Raw genomic sequence first — 17,741 nt, 5'->3', positions numbered from 1 at the left:
GGGAAACCTGGCTCTGATTGGCCACACCTGAGCTCTGAATCCACCTCTAGGCTGAGCTGGAGTTGGTGCTCCCAGACCACAGGGGCAGAGAGGGAAGGTGGTCTCCCCAGACGCACTGCCACCAGCCTAACCGCTTTCTGGACTGTCATGCGGCAGCAACCCGCAGTGCTAGCTGAGCACCTGCCTTGGGGATGAGTGCTGGGGACACAGGGAAGATGTCAAGACCCAGGCTCTGCTTCAACGAGTTCACTTCCACCTGCAGGTCAAGACCATGGAAGGAGAGTGTAGGGTGAGGAGAGGAGTGTGGGTGCTGGATGGACAGACCAGGAAACCCTCCTTTTACCCCCCTCCCCGACCAAGAACCCCCCAGAGGCCCGGCTCCCAGGCTTGTTTCTCTTGAGTCCAAAGGCCATATGTGGGGGGGGCGGGGGGGAGGTAAAGGAAGAAACGGCGTTTGGGAGTGGTCTGTGGCTATTCGTGGCACTGTGAACTTGGGGTCAGAAGGCAGCTGGGTCCTTGAAGGAACGCAGGACAGAAGCCAGGAGGAGGTTCAGTGCTGGTTCTGGATCCGAATTGCCTGTGTCCCTGGGCACGTGATCCTCTCCCGTTGGAAGTGTTCCCATCTGTAAAACAAGCGGTTTGGACTGGTTTATCTCTGAGGTCCCTTCCAATCCGCAAAGCTGCTCCGCTTTCCTGAAAGGTTGTATGTAAACTGAATAAAAGTGGCTCCCTACAGCGCTTGGAATCTGTGGGTGGAGAGCACCCCATGCCCCGCTCCCGCACCTGCCGGCGGGGACAGCCTGGACCTTCCTACGAGGCGTTGACTCAAAGCGGGGCGACCTGTGGGTCGGAGTCCAGTGCCCCCTGGTGGCGTCCAGGCGGGCAGGCTGCTTCCGGACGGCGTAGGCCCGACGGCTGTGACTCAGGGGTGGCGCCGCTGCAGGGCGGCGGGAGGCCCGACTGGGGTTCCGTCGTGGGCCGAGCCACGGCGCAATTAATTACCAGCTGCTGGGAATCCTTGTCGCCCGCTCGCGGTGACTCACCGGGCGGCCAGGCTCATTCGCCGAGCGCGGGGGCCTCGGTTTCCAAAATGAATTCTGGGGAGAGCGGCTGCTAGGGGTGGGGCTCCCCGCCCCCGCGGGCGAGCTCAGACCCAGTGGAGACCGGGCGGCCCAGACGTCGCCCACAGCGGGGGCCCCCTTCCCTGGTGCGCCCGGGGCGCAAGCACCCGCGAGTCCCCAAAATGTGATGGAGAGCATCCCCGCCGGGGAGCCTCCGTGGATCCCTAGACTCGATCGACCCAGACAGAATCCTGTGGGCGGGGAGCCCAAGCACGGCCCGAGGGGGCGACCCAGAGGGATCAGGGCTCCCGGAGCGAGCTGCGCGAGGGTTGAGTATAATTCCCTGGCCTACCCGCCTCATAGTCCATGGCTAGCCTCTGCCCCGTTTTTCAGCCCGCCGCCAGCGGGGGAGGGCGCCCCTTTCCCCAAGTCTCCCATCTCTTTCTTGGCTGGGGTCCAAGGGAGATCGCCTGACCCAGGGAAGTGGAGCCCGGGGGTCTCCCCACTTGCGCTTGCCCCTTTTGTGCTCCATTGCTCAAGAGGCAATTAAAGGGGCCGATGGTTGAGGGAAACCCCCTCGACGACCTGAAGGGAGATGGGGGGAAGAGGGCAAAGGAGGCTGAAATAGAAAGGGGGTATAGCCGAGCGAGGACCCCTGTCTGGACTCAGGGAATAGCTACGGCCAGGCCGAGCCTCGGGTTTCCTCCCCAGGCTGGTCCCGAGAGGCGCCGTCGCGCGGTGCGGGGAGCAGGGGGGAGGGTCAGGGTTGAGTTCTGGGTGCACCCCGCGCCCAACCTCGGGGAACCAAGGAGTGTTTCTCGGAAAAGCGACAGGAAGCAGACAGGGAAAGGGGAATGCGGCGCCCTCCCCAGCGGCCCCGATCCCAAGAGTGGCGGTTCCTGCCATCGTCAGCGCCCTTCCAGGTCGGCCGGTGCTGGGCCAACCGGCCGGCGATGCTCTCCGGGTCTGACGCGGCCCTTGGGACCCCAGCACGCGACGAGGAGACGCCCCAGGCCAGTGACATGCACCCGCGCCCGGGCCAGGTGGCTGACCCTGGGGGAGCCGCGTGCGCCGCCGCGCTCCCGGGAGCCCACCGACCCTCCCCTCGTGCTCCCACCCTCCGCCGGATTTCCCCTCTCCCTTAAGCTGCCTGTCTGCCTTCTCCGGCTGGGCTGCATCCCGTTTCTTCTCCTAACCCCGGGTCCCTCAAACTCTCCGCCTCTCGTGGTTGCATGTGCTCTCGGGGAGCTGGCCTAGAACGGCCCAAGCAGCCTCATTTATCCTCCCATCCCCCGCCAAAACCTGCTGGTGGCTCCGCCCCCCACCCCCTCTCGGGCGACACCCAGTCCTCGGCCCGCCTCTGCCCCCTCCCCGGCTGCACCGGCCGCCCCTCCCGAGCTCCCTTCGCGTGCGCCCTGCGCCGCGCTCGGTCTGCAGCGGGAGCCGCCGCGGCAGCCTCGCCAGCTGGCTGGTGACCAGGCGGGAGGTGGCGCGCCCGGGAGGCTGCGGGAGGGAGGGAAGAAGGGAGGGAAGAAGGGAGGGAGGGAGGGAGGCCGGGCCTCGGCTTAGCCCGGCCCCCGCCCCCCGTGGCCCTCCCGCTGGAGCGGGGCTGCCGCGCGCGCGCGCGCACACACACACACACACACACACACACACACACACACACGCCCGCCCGCGCGCACACACCCGCGCGCTCCCGCGCGCGCATACACACACACACGCACACATACACACAGGCACACATACGCACAGACACACGCACACACACTCGGGCTCCCTCCGGCGCGCACGCACGCAGCGCTCCAGGCAGAGCGGCGCTGCGGCCGCCTCCCCGGACGCCCGGACGCCGGAGGGCCCCGACCCCCGCGCGGCTCATGCGCCCGCGCCCACCCCGCATCTCCGCGAGGCCCGCGGGACCCCTCCCGCCGCCGCCTCCGCCGCGCCCGCCGCCCCCGGAGGAGCGGGCTGGGCGACCGCCGCCGCGCCGTTTCCCGGCCGCCCCCGAGGCCGCTCCGCCGCGGGCCCTGCCACCCGGGGGCCGCGCCCCGCTCCCGCGCCTCGGGGGCTGAGCCGAGCAAACTTCGTGGACCGGCCGACGCCTGGCTGGGACCCCGCCGCGTGCCGGCTCGCCCGGGTGGACGCAGCGCGCTCGGACCTTCGGGCACCCGGCCGCCCCAACCGCTGCACCTGCTCGGCCCCCTCCCCGCTCGCTGGGGACTCCGGAGACGCCGCCACTTCGCAAACTTTTTCACCCCCCTCAAAGGGGAACGCGGAGGGGTAAAAGGGGCAGGAGGTCCCGCGGGGCGCGTGCGGACCTGTGGTCTCCTAGCTGGGTGCCGCCTCCCCGGAGCCGACCCGGAGGGGCGCGGGCCCCGGCGGCCGCGCTCCGGCTCCCGCTCCCGCCCCTGCTTTTCCGGCGGGAGCTGGGGGCGGGGTGCGGAGGGCAGCGAGGCCCGCGCGGTGCCCGGCGGGGCCGCCGTGCATGGCCCTGCGCAGTGGGGCGGGCTGTTTCGGCCGGGTCTGGCGCAGGGTGTCGGGGCTCCCGGACGCCTGGCCCCGGCGCTCGAGCAGCCTCCTGTGCCTGTCCGCCTTCTCGCCCGAGCCCGGGCCCGCGCCGCCCCTGCCCCGCCAGCCGCCTCGCGGTGGCGGCGGCTGTGGCGGCCCCGGCGGAGGGGGGCCCCCCCAGCCTCCCCGCCCCCCGCCTCCCCGCTGCTGCTGCTGCTGCTGCTGCTGCTGCTGCTGCCGCCGCCGCTTACAACTTGGAGGCGGCGGCGGCGGCGGCGGAGGAGGCGGCGGCGGCCGCCGGGCGCTGCAGTGGGACGCGCGCGGCTGCGAGCCTGCGGGACATGCCCCCCGCGCCGGCTCCTTGCTGGCGGCCATGAAGAGGCAGAACGTGCGGACTCTGTCCCTCATCGTCTGCACCTTCACCTACCTGCTGGTGGGCGCCGCCGTCTTCGACGCCCTCGAGTCGGACCACGAGATGCGCGAGGAGGAAAAACTCAAAGCGGAGGAGGTCCGGATCAAGGGCAAGTACAACATAAGCAGCGAGGACTACCGGCAGCTGGAGCTGGTGATCCTGCAGTCGGAGCCGCACCGCGCTGGCGTCCAGTGGAAATTCGCCGGCTCCTTCTACTTTGCCATCACGGTCATCACCACCATAGGTAAGGGCTGGGCGCGCCGCCGCCCGGCTCCCCGCGTCCCGGGAGGAGTCCGGGGAGGCGGCTGAGCGCGCGGCGCAGGGCTGGGTGCGGGGCGCCGAGGGTTAAACGCAGCCTGTCGCCGGGGCCCCTCCCGCAGCGCCCCCTCCTCTCCGGGAGCCCCCGCCTCTCCTGCGCCTCCGCGCCGTCTCACCCCTCGCGGACCCCACCCGGTGCCCTCCTCCGCGCCGGTGTCTGGGCCGGGCGTGCGAGCCCGGAGCGAGCGTGCCGGAGCCTGGAGGGCGGAGGCGCCACTTTTGCAAAGAGAGTGGAGCGCTAAGAATAATCCCACAGCAGACACCCACCCACCCACCGCCCCGGCGCGGGCTGGGCTGCGCGGGCCTCCAAGCCTTACACTTACTACCTCTCCGGGAGTTGGAGAGGGCTGGCCTGGCACCTGCGGCGCGGAGACCGACTCAGGTGGCCGCGGACGGCTCTCGGAGCGAGGCAGGCGCTGACCCTCGCCAGCCTCCAGCCTCCTCCGAGCCCAGGTTTCAGTTCTCCTGACTCCTGGCTCCTCTTCTTCCATGCTGGAACCTGGTCGTGCCAGGCCCCTGGGAGGAGAGGGTTTGCTCTTTGGTGATGGGGGCGGGGGCGGGGCGGTGGCGGCCTGGTGAGAGGCTCTAGGAGCGCGGTGGAGAGCCCGTGGGGGGGCAGGACCAGCCCACCCCCAGGCTGTGCCGGTGGGTAAGGCACGTGTGCGTATTGCCCAGAAGCCGGGGAAGTTCAGCTCCGGTCCAGGGAGAGAGTCCAGTTGGTACACCCTGGGGATTCCTGTGGGTCTGAGCCCGAAGGTGCTGCCCGTGAAGCAGCCTCTGGTGGGCACCTAGGGCAGGACCCCCACTGAGGCCAAGGGGTTCAGGCAACTTGCGTCCATCACCCTTGGAGACCTGTGGGAAATAGAGCAGGTCACTTCATCCCAGTGGATTTGGGGCTGCCCTCCCCACACCGCAGGAGGCAGGGTGGTGTCTCTGTGGTGTGCACCTTGTCCCAGCGCGGCACCCGGCCTCTCATGGCCACCTCCGTGGACCTGTCAGGGCCACTGTATTGGCTCGGGGCCACCTCTAGTTTGCTCCCCTCCAGTTCTCTGTGCCCCTGTGCCCTGAGAAGAGGCCTCGTCTTCCCCATCCTTCTCTCCGTCCCTCCTGCCTGACTTCTCTGGACCTCCTTCTCTGATTTTCCCCTTGATATTTTTCTCTCTCTGGAAAGCTCTGCGTGCCGAAAAAACAGGATTTCTCAGTGCCATATGCAACAGGAAGCACCAGCACAGGACGGCTTGTCTTTCCTTCTTGGTTGAAAAGAGTTTTTAAGAGAGTCATCTTGTTTGAAATGTTTAATTCATTGGTGTAGGTTTTTATGTTTTCAGGAGGAAATTGTCCTTCTGTTGTCTGTGGAACCAGCTTTGCTCCTCTTGCCACATGTCCTTGGCCCAGGGGCCAAAACACAGTAGAGTCCTTCCTTTCCCACCCTGTGCTTCCAGCTCCTGAAAGGGCCAGCCAGTCATAACCATCGTTCCTGTTCTTCACACTTCCAGTGTGAGCTGTGGCCGTGACACACATGCACAGGGCGTCCATCCTGCGGGGCAGGGGCCTGCTTGCGGGAGAGCCAGAGAGCCGGGGATATGCCTCCAGAACTGACCACCCCTGGGGAGGGGAAGCACTCATCGTTCCCTAAAGTGCCTTGAGTGACGTAGACCCAAATCAGATGAAAGCTGCGAGCGTGCTGGCCACCAGTAGTGAAGTGAGCACAGGAAGCCTTTGGCCGGTCCCAAGAGTTGAACTGCAACACTGAAGAGACGGTTGGAGTTAAAATCAAACCTAGAGATGTTCCACTTACCTGATAAGGTTCTTATCGATTGCGTGTATTGATTCTGATTGGCAGTTCTGGGCATATGCCTCTAATGGTTAGGGCTCCAAAGAGGGAGGGGCAAAGCAGGGTGGCCAGGTGGAGCGTGTGGAGGGGCAGCCGATGACCGTGCTGGCTTATTCCTCACTTCTTTTGTTGAGTTTTCAACAGATTTTCCGGAAAGAGAGGGTGGAATATATGTGTAAGGCTAGGAAGAAAAGACTGTCCTAACTCAGCCGCCCTGTGGTGGAAAGATGCTGAACCTGGAGCCCGCTGACCGGGCTTGGAACCTGGGTTCCATGAAGGGCAGGGTGGTGTGCTGACTCCCAGCCTGTTTCCCCACCTGTAGAAGGGGCGTGACGCCGTAACCTTCCGCCAGGGCGACTCTGAAGGGCCAGTGGGATCCCTCGTGCCTGCAGCCGCCTGGTACAGCGCTGTGTGCACTTCGTAGGTGAGAATCCATGAATTTTGACATCAGCTAAGCCTGACTCTGCCCTAGGAAGCTGTTTAGCTCTGAAGAGCTCGAATTTACGGGAAACCAAGCACCTATCTAGTTAATTCTGTTTGTTTTCTTCTATTTTAATATAAATGCAAATTAAGGTGCTCCTAGGCCTAGACCAAAACCCAGCCCCAAGCCAGGCCCTCCAAGGAAGCGCCTCCTATCGGACAATGATGGTAATGAGTCGGGTGCGTCTTCAGGGGCGCTCTTCTTTTTAATCTAACCTTGAGCGGTTTCTTGAGTGTGCATGCTTCAACTCTGAGCTCGGGTCTCCAAGGTGGGGCGGGAACCACCCTCACTCCCTCTGCTAATGTACGCTGCTTCCCGGATGCAGTTAGTAGCGCACTCGTGAACGGGATTTTAAGAACATGTATAATTATCACTCTGCCTTGGACCTGTGGCCGCCGTTTTCGTCAGAGCCTTTGTCGGGCTCTCACACTGACCGCTGGCCAGCTCTCCCGGGAGCCCAGGCACAGGCATCTTTGTCCTAAGGAGGGACGAGCACAGGTCCCACCGGCTCCAAGAAGGCAGATTCACTGCCATCGCTGCTCCAGTTCTGGGTGCCGTCCGTCCCTGCTCTCTGCTTCTGATGTCTTTGCCACTTGTAGCTGCTGCCCAGGAGATGGTATTGTTGCGTTCTAAATTTGGCGAGCCCGAGGCCTTCGGAACTCTCCATCGTGTTCAAGATGAAAACTCCTTCTGCATCCCCTGCCGTGCCCATCTGATTAGCAGGCGGGTTGGAAACCCTCCCACCTGCCTTCCTGAGCTGTTGGTAGGAGTGGTGGCAGTCAGGAGTCCCCGCGGCCAGGGGCTGTAGAGCGCCTGCTCCGAATTGCTCTGCTCAGGGCTAAGGCCTGGGCGGGAAGGAACCCCCAGCACACGGGGGCTCTTCCTACAGGAGGCGCTTGAGGCCAAAATTGTGTCCCGCCATCAGCGACTACTTCTGACAACAGCGGGAATCTCCAGACACTTCTCTTTCGACTCTAACATCTGTGTTCTAAGTAGTTACCACCTTCGGGATCATTAAAGAGGAAACTGTGCTTAGAATTCAGATCTCATTTGGAGGATCTAAGAGGCCGATTTAAAACCTGGGCCTCACAGGGGAAGGAGGGAAGGAAGGGCCCTGCGTTTTGTTTTTGCTGCTGTTTGGAGGAGGAACAGACTGACGTCAGGCCCTTCGGGCCGGCTGAAGGCGGGGTGGCTGCTCCAGGGCACCGGCTCGGGGTGGGGCACAGTCCCAGAAGGTCTGCGCTCCTGCGGGCTCCCTGCTCAAGGTCCCCCGCCCCAGAAGGCAGTGGGGCGCCCCCTTTTCTCGCTCATCCGCAGGACCTTGAACAGACTTCTCACCAAGTGGAAAGCGTCTCCCATGTCCTCCTCTCGCGCTCTGGGGTGCAGGTTTCGATCCACGGTTTACACTCTCGCTGCGTGCCAGACCCTCCCTGGCCTGTGCTGCCTCTGGGGCTCTGGGGACCGTCTAGATGACAAGATAAGGCCTGGCCTTGAGGCAGGAGGGGAGCTGGAAACCCAAACAGTTGGGTGCAGTCCAGCGTGAAGCGTGGGGACAGCTAAGCTCAGTTAACCCTTCCCGGGCCACCGGCAGACAGCCCAGGGGCCGGGCGCGGCTTACCCTCTGCCCCTCACTGCCCCCGAGCTGTGCCCCCTGCCCTCCGCACCTCCCCCAGCTCCAGCATTGTTTCTGCCATTTATTCTGCCCCTGGAGGAACCATGTCTCCTCCCGGCACCGGCGGGACCCGCACAGAGCCCCGCACAGAGCCCCGCACAGAGTGGTCACCTCCAGAAGGACCGAGGATGGAAGCACCACTTCTACGCACACGCACTCACGTCACCCCCAAGGCGGGAGGAGGTGTTGCCCCAATTTACAGATGGGGAAACTGAGGCCCAGAGGAGGCAGTGCCCACTGAGGCCGAGGGCCTGGAACTCTGCAGTCCGGATCTCCTTACCGCAGGCTCCAAAGATGGATTCCACCCAGGAGCCAGGGATGGGCCTGTGGAATGTTCCATCTGTGTCTTTCTGCTTCTCCCTTTACCTTCACGCTTCAGGGAAGCTGCTCAGCCAGGCCCAGGTGAAGGACCCGGCCGCCCAGCACACCGTGGGCTGGACGGGAGGGCTGGGGTCTCCTTGTGACTTTCAGTATGGCAGCTGGTCGGGTGCAGGAGCACAGGTGCCGTGTTCAGCTCCTCCCAGGCCTGCCCGGACCTGGCCTTGCTCGACGTGGCCCTGGCCCTCCAGCAAGCACGGCCTATTTGTAGATGTCCTGGGGGAGGCAAAGGGGTGGGTTCCTTGACTCGGGGTGACCTGAGAGAGACGGCTCTCCCGAGGCGTATGAGACACCCCGCTGAGGGCTCTGAGACGGCGGGGATCACAGGAGACCCCGTGTGCAGACATCTGTTGCCTTCACCTGCTCTCTCCGGATGGCCTGGACTTTCATCTGCTGAGTCCGGGGAGGTCAGAGCGGGAGGTGAGCCAGGCTTCCGTGTACATGTCTTCCCCTGTGGACCTGCGTTCGCACCTGCACCCATCCATCCCCCACACTGCCGCTCAGCCAGCCCTCCCTGCGCGTGTCTGTCAGGCTGCACACGTCCCCGCATCCGTCCGTTCTTCCCTCTGTGCTGTCGTCCACTTGCTCAGTCGCTCACTCCTCGTTGCTCGGAGCACTCACTTGGCTCCGTGCATTGTTCGTCCTTCCTCCGTCAGTGGGATGTTACCCAGTTCCTCCCATGGGCAGGTTAGGGTGGGTGCACGGCACCCCTGGCAGGGCTCAGTGAGTGTTAACGCCTCGATGGCAGGCGATTTTCACGTTGTTCCAGCCTCATCTCCTTCCTGCCAAATGGTCAGCCGATCCCAGTCACTTCTAATTTTTCAGAAAGTAGAATGTTCGTGTGGAGAAGCGCACGTGTCACAAGTGTATTGCTCAGTGATTCCGATAAACGAACCCTGCCATGCAACCAGCACTCAGATCAAGAAACAGAACATTACCAGCACCCACGATCCTGCCTCATCAGCCAGCCTTTTCTTGAACGCCTCTAGTGACAGGGAGCTCATCACTTCACATGTGGTGCAGTGTGTGTGCTTAGATGAACGTTGAGGTTATTGTGTGAAGTTCTGACCTGTGGGCTTCCATGTGGAAGGGGGTGTGTGTACTTGGGGGGGGGGTCTTCTCTTAAAGGGCTGGCCAGTCTCTATGGTGGTCACCTGAGGAGCGGCCTGAAGGTCTCCATTTAGAAAGTGGAACTCGGGGGCCCAGGCCCAGGAAAGGAGAGGGAACTCATTACATAGAGTGCAGGTGAGTCTGGAGTGGCCCAGGGTGGGATGGGCTTGGGGAGCTAGGATGGACAGGTGGGCAGCCCCGGGCACCTGCCTCTGTGAGTCAGAACACAGAGCAGCCCCGCACTGTCTTCACACCAGCCGCGCCAGAGGACCAGGGAAAATGCCGGAGGAGATGAATGTAACGCCTGGTCTTGGCAGTGCTCTGGGAGGGAGTTCGGAGGCAAGGACCCTGGAATTCCCCGGTGGCGCAGTGGTTAAGAATCCGCCTACCAATGCAGGGGACACGGGTTCGATGCCTCGTCAGGGAAGATCCCATATGCTGTGGAGCAACTAAGCCCGTGCGCCGCAACTACTGAGCCTGCGCTCTAGAGCCCACGAGTCACAACTACTGAGCCTGTGAGCCACAACTACTGAAGCCCGTGCGCCTAGAGCCCGTGCTCCACAACAAGAGAAGCCACCGCAATGAGAAGCCCACACACTGCAACGAAGAGTAGCTCCTGCTCACCGCAACTAGAGAAAGCCCGTGCGCAGCAACATAGACTCGATGCAGCCAAAAAAAAAGAGTCCATGGGCAGTGGAATCTGGGATGAGAGAGTCTGGTTGAGAATCCTTCCCCTCCACCCCGCGGATATCCTCCTCCAGGCCACCCATGGCCGGGGAGCGGGGGCGGGGTCTGGTGTTCATTTCCTTAAGGGATTTTGTTCAAACTTCCCTTCTGCCTGTCCCAACTCTGGGACCTCCGTCTGTAGAAGGTTCTCCCTTCTAAGCTGCAGGCACCCACCCTGTGGCTTACAGTTCTCCAGCAGAAGGGCTGAGCAGAGCGTGGTTCACTTCCTGTCCTGTAACAGTCTTGGGGATTTGGAGATGGCCCCAGGGCCCCTGCATTTCTGTTGATAACACCTTGTAAGCTGGCCGCTCTCCTCTGAGCAGCTCTGGTGCACTCAGTGTGCTCTCCCAGTCGGGTCTGATCACGCAGGGAGAGCAGAGAATTTTCTCACCTCCGCTGGTCTGCACTGTACTTTTGTTCACGCTCCCAGTCAGTACCCCAGCATTTCTGGGCGGCCCCCTCCCTGCATTGACACGTTTCGAGCCTCTGGCTCATGTGAACTTCTCTTATTCTCTGTCTTGGCCTGGGGTGAATCCAGGCCCTGACGTTGATCTCGGAGCGCAAAACAGCTCTGTGCTGTGGACCCAGAGAAGAAGGGATGGTTGATGGAAAAATTTGCAGCAGGGGAAGATGAGAAAATTTAGGAGCGTCTGTGAATGCATTGGCCCGGCTTGCCAGGATGCTGTGAGATGTCTGTCCCTGGGCCCGGGAGAAGCAGGGGGTCCCCAGCTGATGACCGGCTGTAGCCCTCAGCCACCTCCGCCACCGTGCTCCTTCCTGGGGTCCTGAGCGATGACAGGCCTGGCCGGGAAACAGCTGCCCAAAGGCAGGGCTGCCCCGTGCGGTGGGCTTGCCCTGAACTGCCCTCACCCTCGTCGTGTCCCCAGCCCTGGGAAGAGCACTGGGTGGCAATGAGGTGAAGGATGGCGCTGTGGATGAGCTGTGGCTGGCGTGAGGGTGCAGGTGCCCTTGGGTGGCAAGGGGCGTGCTGGGCTGGGCGCATGGAGAGCGGAGGGGGCTGGGGCCAGGCCCTACCTCTGGCCTTGGTCTTGTATCCGCAGGAGCGGGTCATGGTGCCGCTTGCCTCCAGAGCCTGAGTCCAAGGGACTCGGGGCCGCGGGCGGCAGGCAGATCACCGGCGGTCCCGTAGCCGTGGGCAGGACTGCTCACGTCTGCCTGTCCTGGAGGCCTGATCCTAGGCACGTCCCTTTAGCCTGGGGCTTTTTTCTCATCTGTGAAATGGGGACGTAGAGCTTGGTGGCTCTCGAGCATCAGAGAACGTGCCAGAACGACCGTGGAAGGCCTCCTGCCACAGCCCCGGGGCTCTGCTGTGCTGACGGTGGCTGCCAGGTGCCTCGCACCTCCTTGCACTCCGGGGCTCTTGGCAAATTGGAGAGTCGTCATTTGCAGCTTCCCAGCCCTGCTCTCCCGCCCTCCCCCCCGGGGGACATCCCATCCCTTGCCTGTCTCCAGCCCCCGCCCCTGCTGGGTGCCGTGGCCCTGACCCTCGTTGGGGGGCTGCCCCATGCCCACTCTGTACTCAGAGAGCAACCCCGGAGATGGAAAAGCTTCTGACATCCAGCGGAAGGAGGCTCCCGTGGTGGGATGCCAGGCTGGGGGCCTCTGGAGCCGTGGGGTCCAACCCTGGGCAGTAGGTTTTCTCAACCCAGCCCTGTTGAGAAAATACGGCTTTCCGGGAGGCCACCTTCCACCCTGCAGCCACGGTGACCTTTCTGAAGCCCATGCCACCATCTTCCTCTGCCACCGACACCCCTGCACCCCCAACTTCTCGGGTCAGAGCCAGGCCCACCACGCCTCCTGCAGGGTGCCCCGGGCATGTGTTTGTTCCACAGCCTCCACAGGGGGCAACTGAGTCCCCAGGGCCACTCAGGGCACCTGCCGGCGGCCAGGGTACGCACTCGGCCCTGAGAGCTGGGGGGACGTTGAGCTGAGTGGTTTGGGGCCACTGGGCAGGTGCAGGCAGAGGCCTGGCCTTTTGAACTTCAGCTGTTGGTTTTCAGGGAGGACAGCAGGTTAGGGACCGTCTCGCCAAATGGGCAGCTTCTCACTCCCACGCCTTAGATGTGTGATCTCGGTCCCCAAGGCCATCGCTAGTGACGGGCTCGTGCGAGTCTGTCCGGCACCTGGCGGGAAGAGACGCCCACCCGTGAAACAGCCTTGGGCTGTCACCAGCCCTGCTAGACCAAGGCGAGAGGCTCCCAGCGGGCAGCATCACCAGGCGTTTGCCCGGGGCTGAGGCGCTCAGTGTGTTGTCACAGCACCCAGCCCTCCGCCCTGTTGCGCCCTGCCCACCCCTCCCGCCCTGTGGGCCCCCAGACCTCCCTCCACCTCTCCCCACGCCCCCTGGGACACCACTGCCGGGCAGTTCCCACCTGGGACCTTGCCCGTGCTGTCCCCTCCACCCAGCCTGGCCCCCTGCACTCACAAGATGCTGAGACTGCTCGTGTCTGTCCTCTGGACGCTGGTCAGTAGGTGACAGCAGGGGCCTGCACTGTGCTAGGTCTGCTCACATGAAAGGCGCTTGAGGGCTGGGGTCAGGCCTTTTATCCCAGTGTCCCGAGCGCCTGGCACATACCGGGCCCCAGAAGGTGTTTGATGATTGACCCCACGATGGCCCGTCAGGAACAAGATGTTATACTCAGGGACAAAAATGTCAGTAAACGTGAAGCACGCGGCAGTGGTGTCTTTGGTCCCTGTTGGCCATTTGTTGGAGGCGTGCAGGTTGGCACACATCTGGGGTGCTGTGGGTTTCAGGGGCGGGTGAGGCCTGCTGGGAGTGAGGGGCAGAGCCGGGCGCCGGCAGCCACTTTGGGAGCTGCGGCCCTGAGGTGTCCAGGCTGGGCACAGCTGCTCCCTGGACCTGCCCCGTGTGCACGCCGGCCCCCCTTGCTGTCTCTCTCCCACACCTTTGTGCACAGGGGAGCTTGGTGAGGACCTACCTGCTGACTCTTGGGGATTCCATTAGGTACTTCCGTGGTGCCCACTGGCAGTGTCCCCACTTCTGCGGGCAGGAGACCGTGATTGCTCATGGCCCGCAGTGAGGATCCTGGCGTGAGGGCTGCAGAGACCGCGGGCTGTACGCAGGGCCCTGGCTCTGGTCACCGGGTGACCTCGGGCTGGGGCAGGGTTCTCCCCGTGCACCACTGATATTAGGGGCTGGATACCTCTTTGCAGTGGGGACTGTCCTGTGCATCGCAGGACACGGAGCAGCCTCCCTGGTCTCCATCCTCTGGTTGCCAGTGGCAACCCCCTCCCCCACCCAGTAGTGACAAATAAAAATGTCTCTAGACGTTGCCAGATATTCCCCGAAGTGCAGAATGTCCCCTGGCCTGGTGACTTCCCTTCCCGGAGCCTCTTCTGCAGACTGGGAGAAAAAGCCACCTTCCGAATCATGGCCAGAGGGGGCCGAGCGGTGTGGCGTGTGCGTGTGCGCAGTCAGTGCCTGGGAGGTGGATCCCTTCCTCTCCCTGCCCCCTCCTCCTGCCCAGAGGAGGCCTCACAGCCACACGTCGGGAGGGAGGTGACTCTGGCATTGAGCTTTCAGGCACAGTCCCATGTGGATGGGGGGTGGGAGCCCAGGTGGGGCTGAGGCGGGCTCGCTCACTCTGGGCAGGTGGGGTGAGCTTGGAGGTGTTGGGGGGAACCGTAGGAGGGCGCTTGGCTTCCCCACCTCACGCAGAAGCTCTAGGCAGCGTTGTTGTGTGTCAGGGAGCACGGAGGGTGTGGTTCCTGCTCCAGCCCAGCGGCGAGGCCCCAGGTACGTCTGGAGGCAGCTCGGTGTCCCACGGGCTGCACCTGCAGTGTCGGGACCTTTTCTCTCTTGGACTCTGGTGGGAGATGACTGCTCATGATGCAGGGCTGGCCTGGCTGGGCTCTAACCACGCGTCTCGTCTGCGCCCCAGGAATGGGCCTCGCCCAGGGCTGCTGCAGGCTGCGGGGGAATGTTCCCTTTGAGTCTGGTCGTAATGAAGGGTTTCCCAGTGTGAGCGCCATTTCCGGGGAGATAAAGACCTCTTTGCGCCCCCAGTGCTGAGGAGCCCTGGCAGTTAGCACAGTTGGTCTAGCATCCATTTGGGACAAGTGTTCGCCGACGCAGTGGATGCCCAGTGTGTGTTGGTCCGCAGAGTAGCTCCTGCATCACAGAAGAGGGGAAGAAGTGAGCCGTGGCAGAGGTCGTTTTATAAAGAGGGGAGAACAGTCCCCACCACTCCCCTGTGGGCTCGTGGTCACATGCAGGAATGGCTTTAGCTTTTCATGTTCCCACTCTCCTCGTCGCCCAACTGTGCTCACTGTTTTTATCCTTTCATCAGGATGAATCTGTAAGGGACTTGGTTCAGCTGCCAGTAGCAGAGAACCCAGGTAACAATGACCAAACAGCAATGAAGGAGTCTGGGGCAGGTAGATGGGCTGACAGGTGGCTCCACGATGCCTTTAGAGACTCAGGCTCCTTCTATCTTTCTGCTCAGCCGTCTTAGCTTGGCTTTAGTTCTCAGGCTGGTGCCTCATGGTTCCAAGATGGCTACCCTAACTCCAGCATCACCTCCGGCATCCTTTCCTGGCAGGAAAAAAGAACAAAAGACAAAGGCATGTATCAGCTGAGCCTGCTCCTTTCTAAACAGCTTGCCTGTATGGTCCACCTAAGGACATCTACTTACACGTCATCGGCCAGGACTTTGTCTTATGGCCAACTCTATCTGCAAGGCAGTCTGGGAAAATGTAGCATGTTGCTTTTCAAGCCAAATGGGTTCTGAAGGTGGGGAAGGAGTAGAGATAGGTATTGGTAGGCCCCCATGGTGTCTAGGCATCTCAGAGTCTTTTTCTCTTAAAGTTTATACCAAACATTACCTTGTGTTTCCGCAGCCTTAAGGGAAATATATTTTCACAGCTCCATATCCACTAAATGAATGTATGATCATCTATTTAACCACTTCTCTATTTATAGTGTTTTAATGTGTCTTTCGTTTTTTTTTTTTTTTTTTGCCAATTATAGGTAGTGCTTTATTGAATGTGTGTGTGTGTGTGTGTGTGTGTGTGTAGATTCTGCTGGGTTATTACTTAAGGGTTTGCTGTGGTGGTGGGATTCCCAGGTCAGAGGGCACGAGCACCTGGCAGTGTTGTGTGTTGTCTTGTAAACAACAGCATATGGTGCAGGGCTTCTAGTCTCACTGCAGTTTCAGCAGCCCTCAGCGGTGTTGAAGACATTTTTTGGATGTTCTTACTATTTTAGAACATCCTCTTAGCAATGTTTATGTGGCCTGGACCAGGTCAGGTGGGGTCAGAGGGATGGCGTCCACAGCTGTGAAAACCCATCCTCATCCCAGACTCAGCTAGTCCAAGGGAGTCTTGTGGGGGCAGTTGACACCTGGAACCCACAATCTCCTGGAGACCCCGGAACCAGGTGGAGGCAGGGGAGCCAGTGGGCCTTGGTCTGGCTCCCAGGACCGGAGGTTTCGCCTCATCAGTTCTGGTCCAGCCAGTTGGCTTCGTCACTGGGACTCTGAGCTGAGAAGCAGCTCCAGTGGGGAGGAGTGCTGTGATCGATTAGTCATGTGTGCCATGGGTATAGAATGGGCAATGGCAGTATCCCTGCCATGTACCTGCCCACCCCAAGCTAGCGAAAGATGTGACTTCAGAGGTGGAGGGCTTTTCCCTCAATATGCCTGGAGTGACATCTCTATAGAGGACTCTATGGATACGGATCGTTTGTCCCTGCTGTTATCTAGTTCACAAAGCAGGGTCCCATCCACTACCATGTCTCATCCACATAACAACCCTGTGAAATAGGCATGGTTAGGATTAACTCTGTTATGCCAGCGAGGCCAGACACGTCCAGTGGCTCCCCAAGGTCACACAGTGGCGTTTGGGACTTGAACCCAGGTCTTCTGCCCTCAAGCCCAACTTTCTATTCTTTATTCCACTGTTCACCTTCCTGGGATCATGGGTTGGATACAGGGCAGAAGACCTGCCTCGGTGATTATTGTCTGACAGGATTCAAAGGTCATCTGGTTCTACCCTTTCAGGATGGCATCGTTGCTTGGCGCTCCAGTGACAGGGAGCTCACTGCCTCACTAAATTAGTAGGGAAAGGCAGATGTGGGACTGATGTTAAAACAAAAGAAGACGAAAGGTCTGTCATCTTGGTCAGGCTGACCAGAGCACCCCAGGACAAGCTTAATCTCTAGTCCCTGTCACAACAATAGAGCTATCACTCATGGGGTTTTGTTTTTCTACAGATAACCATCTCAATTAACTGCATCCTCTCAACAACCCTATCAGGTAGATATTTTCATGTATTCCCATTTTACAGATGTGGCTATGGAAGATCAGAGAGGTCAAGCAATTTCCCCAAGGTTACACAGCAAAATAATGTCAGAGTCAGGAGTTACACCCAGGCAGTCTGACTTCAGAGCCTGTGCTTGTTACTGCTTCATTATATACTGCTTCTTTTGACCTTCTGTATCAGTTAGCTAGTGGCGTGTAACAAATCACCCACAAATATAGAGGCTTCAAACGATGACCATTTATTATTGTTCACAGACTGTGGCTCAGATGGGCTTGACCGCTCCAGAGCACTCAGCTGGGCAGCTTTTTTCTCATTGCTGGTCTGAAGCTGACGGGGCAGCTCTGTTCCAAGCCACTGTGTGTTTTCCTCTTGGTGATGGCAGAGGTGCAAGAGGGCAGTGAAAGCAAGTGAGGTGTCTTATGCCATGACCCTGCTACCGTGCTGTCATTTCTTCCACGTAACCGTTGTCTGAGGCAAGTCACACGACAAAGTCCAGAGCGTAAGGGCAGGAGATACACCTGCCCACGATGAGGCCAAGGCAGGTGCAGTCTGCTCGTCCTCTTGGCTGACCAGCAGTTTGTCCGCACCCCCTGCTGAGCCTTTCCTGCTCTCCGTGCTTAGCTGCCTGGCGCCGTGGAGAGAGCATAGCTCTGGACTCGCATCCGGGTTCAAATGCTGCCCATTTCATAGCTCTAAGATGTGCCGTTCTCTTATCTGTGAAATAGACAGTGTACCATCTACCTCTGTATCGAGCTCAGGCTGCCATAACAAAGCACCATGGACTGGGTAGCTTAAACAGCAGAACTTTATATTCTTGCAATTCTGGAGACCAGTAGTCTGAGATCAAGGTGTTGGCAGGTTTGCTTCCTCTGTGTCTTCACGTGGTTGTCCCTCTATGGGCGTCTGTGTCCTAATCTCTTCTTTTTTTTTTTTTTTTTTTT

At 60.8% G+C, this 17,741-nt stretch overlaps 1 protein-coding gene across 3 annotated transcripts in view; it reads left to right on the top strand.

Moving 5' to 3' along the window:
- Positions 1-3,419: 3,419 nt before the first annotated feature.
- Positions 3,420-17,741, top strand: part of KCNK9 (potassium two pore domain channel subfamily K member 9) — a 101,960-nt gene continuing 87,638 nt past the window's right edge. For all 3 annotated transcript variants that reach the window (XM_073794792.1, XM_019931964.3, XM_073794791.1), the window contains exon 1: positions 3,420-4,222. In XM_073794792.1, coding sequence (XP_073650893.1) covers positions 3,544-4,222 — 679 coding nt within the window. In that variant the 5' untranslated portion in view covers positions 3,420-3,543. The remainder of the gene's footprint in view (positions 4,223-17,741) is intronic.

Source organism: Tursiops truncatus, chromosome 17, assembly GCF_011762595.2.
Source record: "Tursiops truncatus isolate mTurTru1 chromosome 17, mTurTru1.mat.Y, whole genome shotgun sequence".
Lineage (NCBI taxonomy): Eukaryota > Metazoa > Chordata > Mammalia > Artiodactyla > Delphinidae > Tursiops > Tursiops truncatus.
This window is presented reverse-complemented; position numbering and strand designations above follow the sequence as displayed.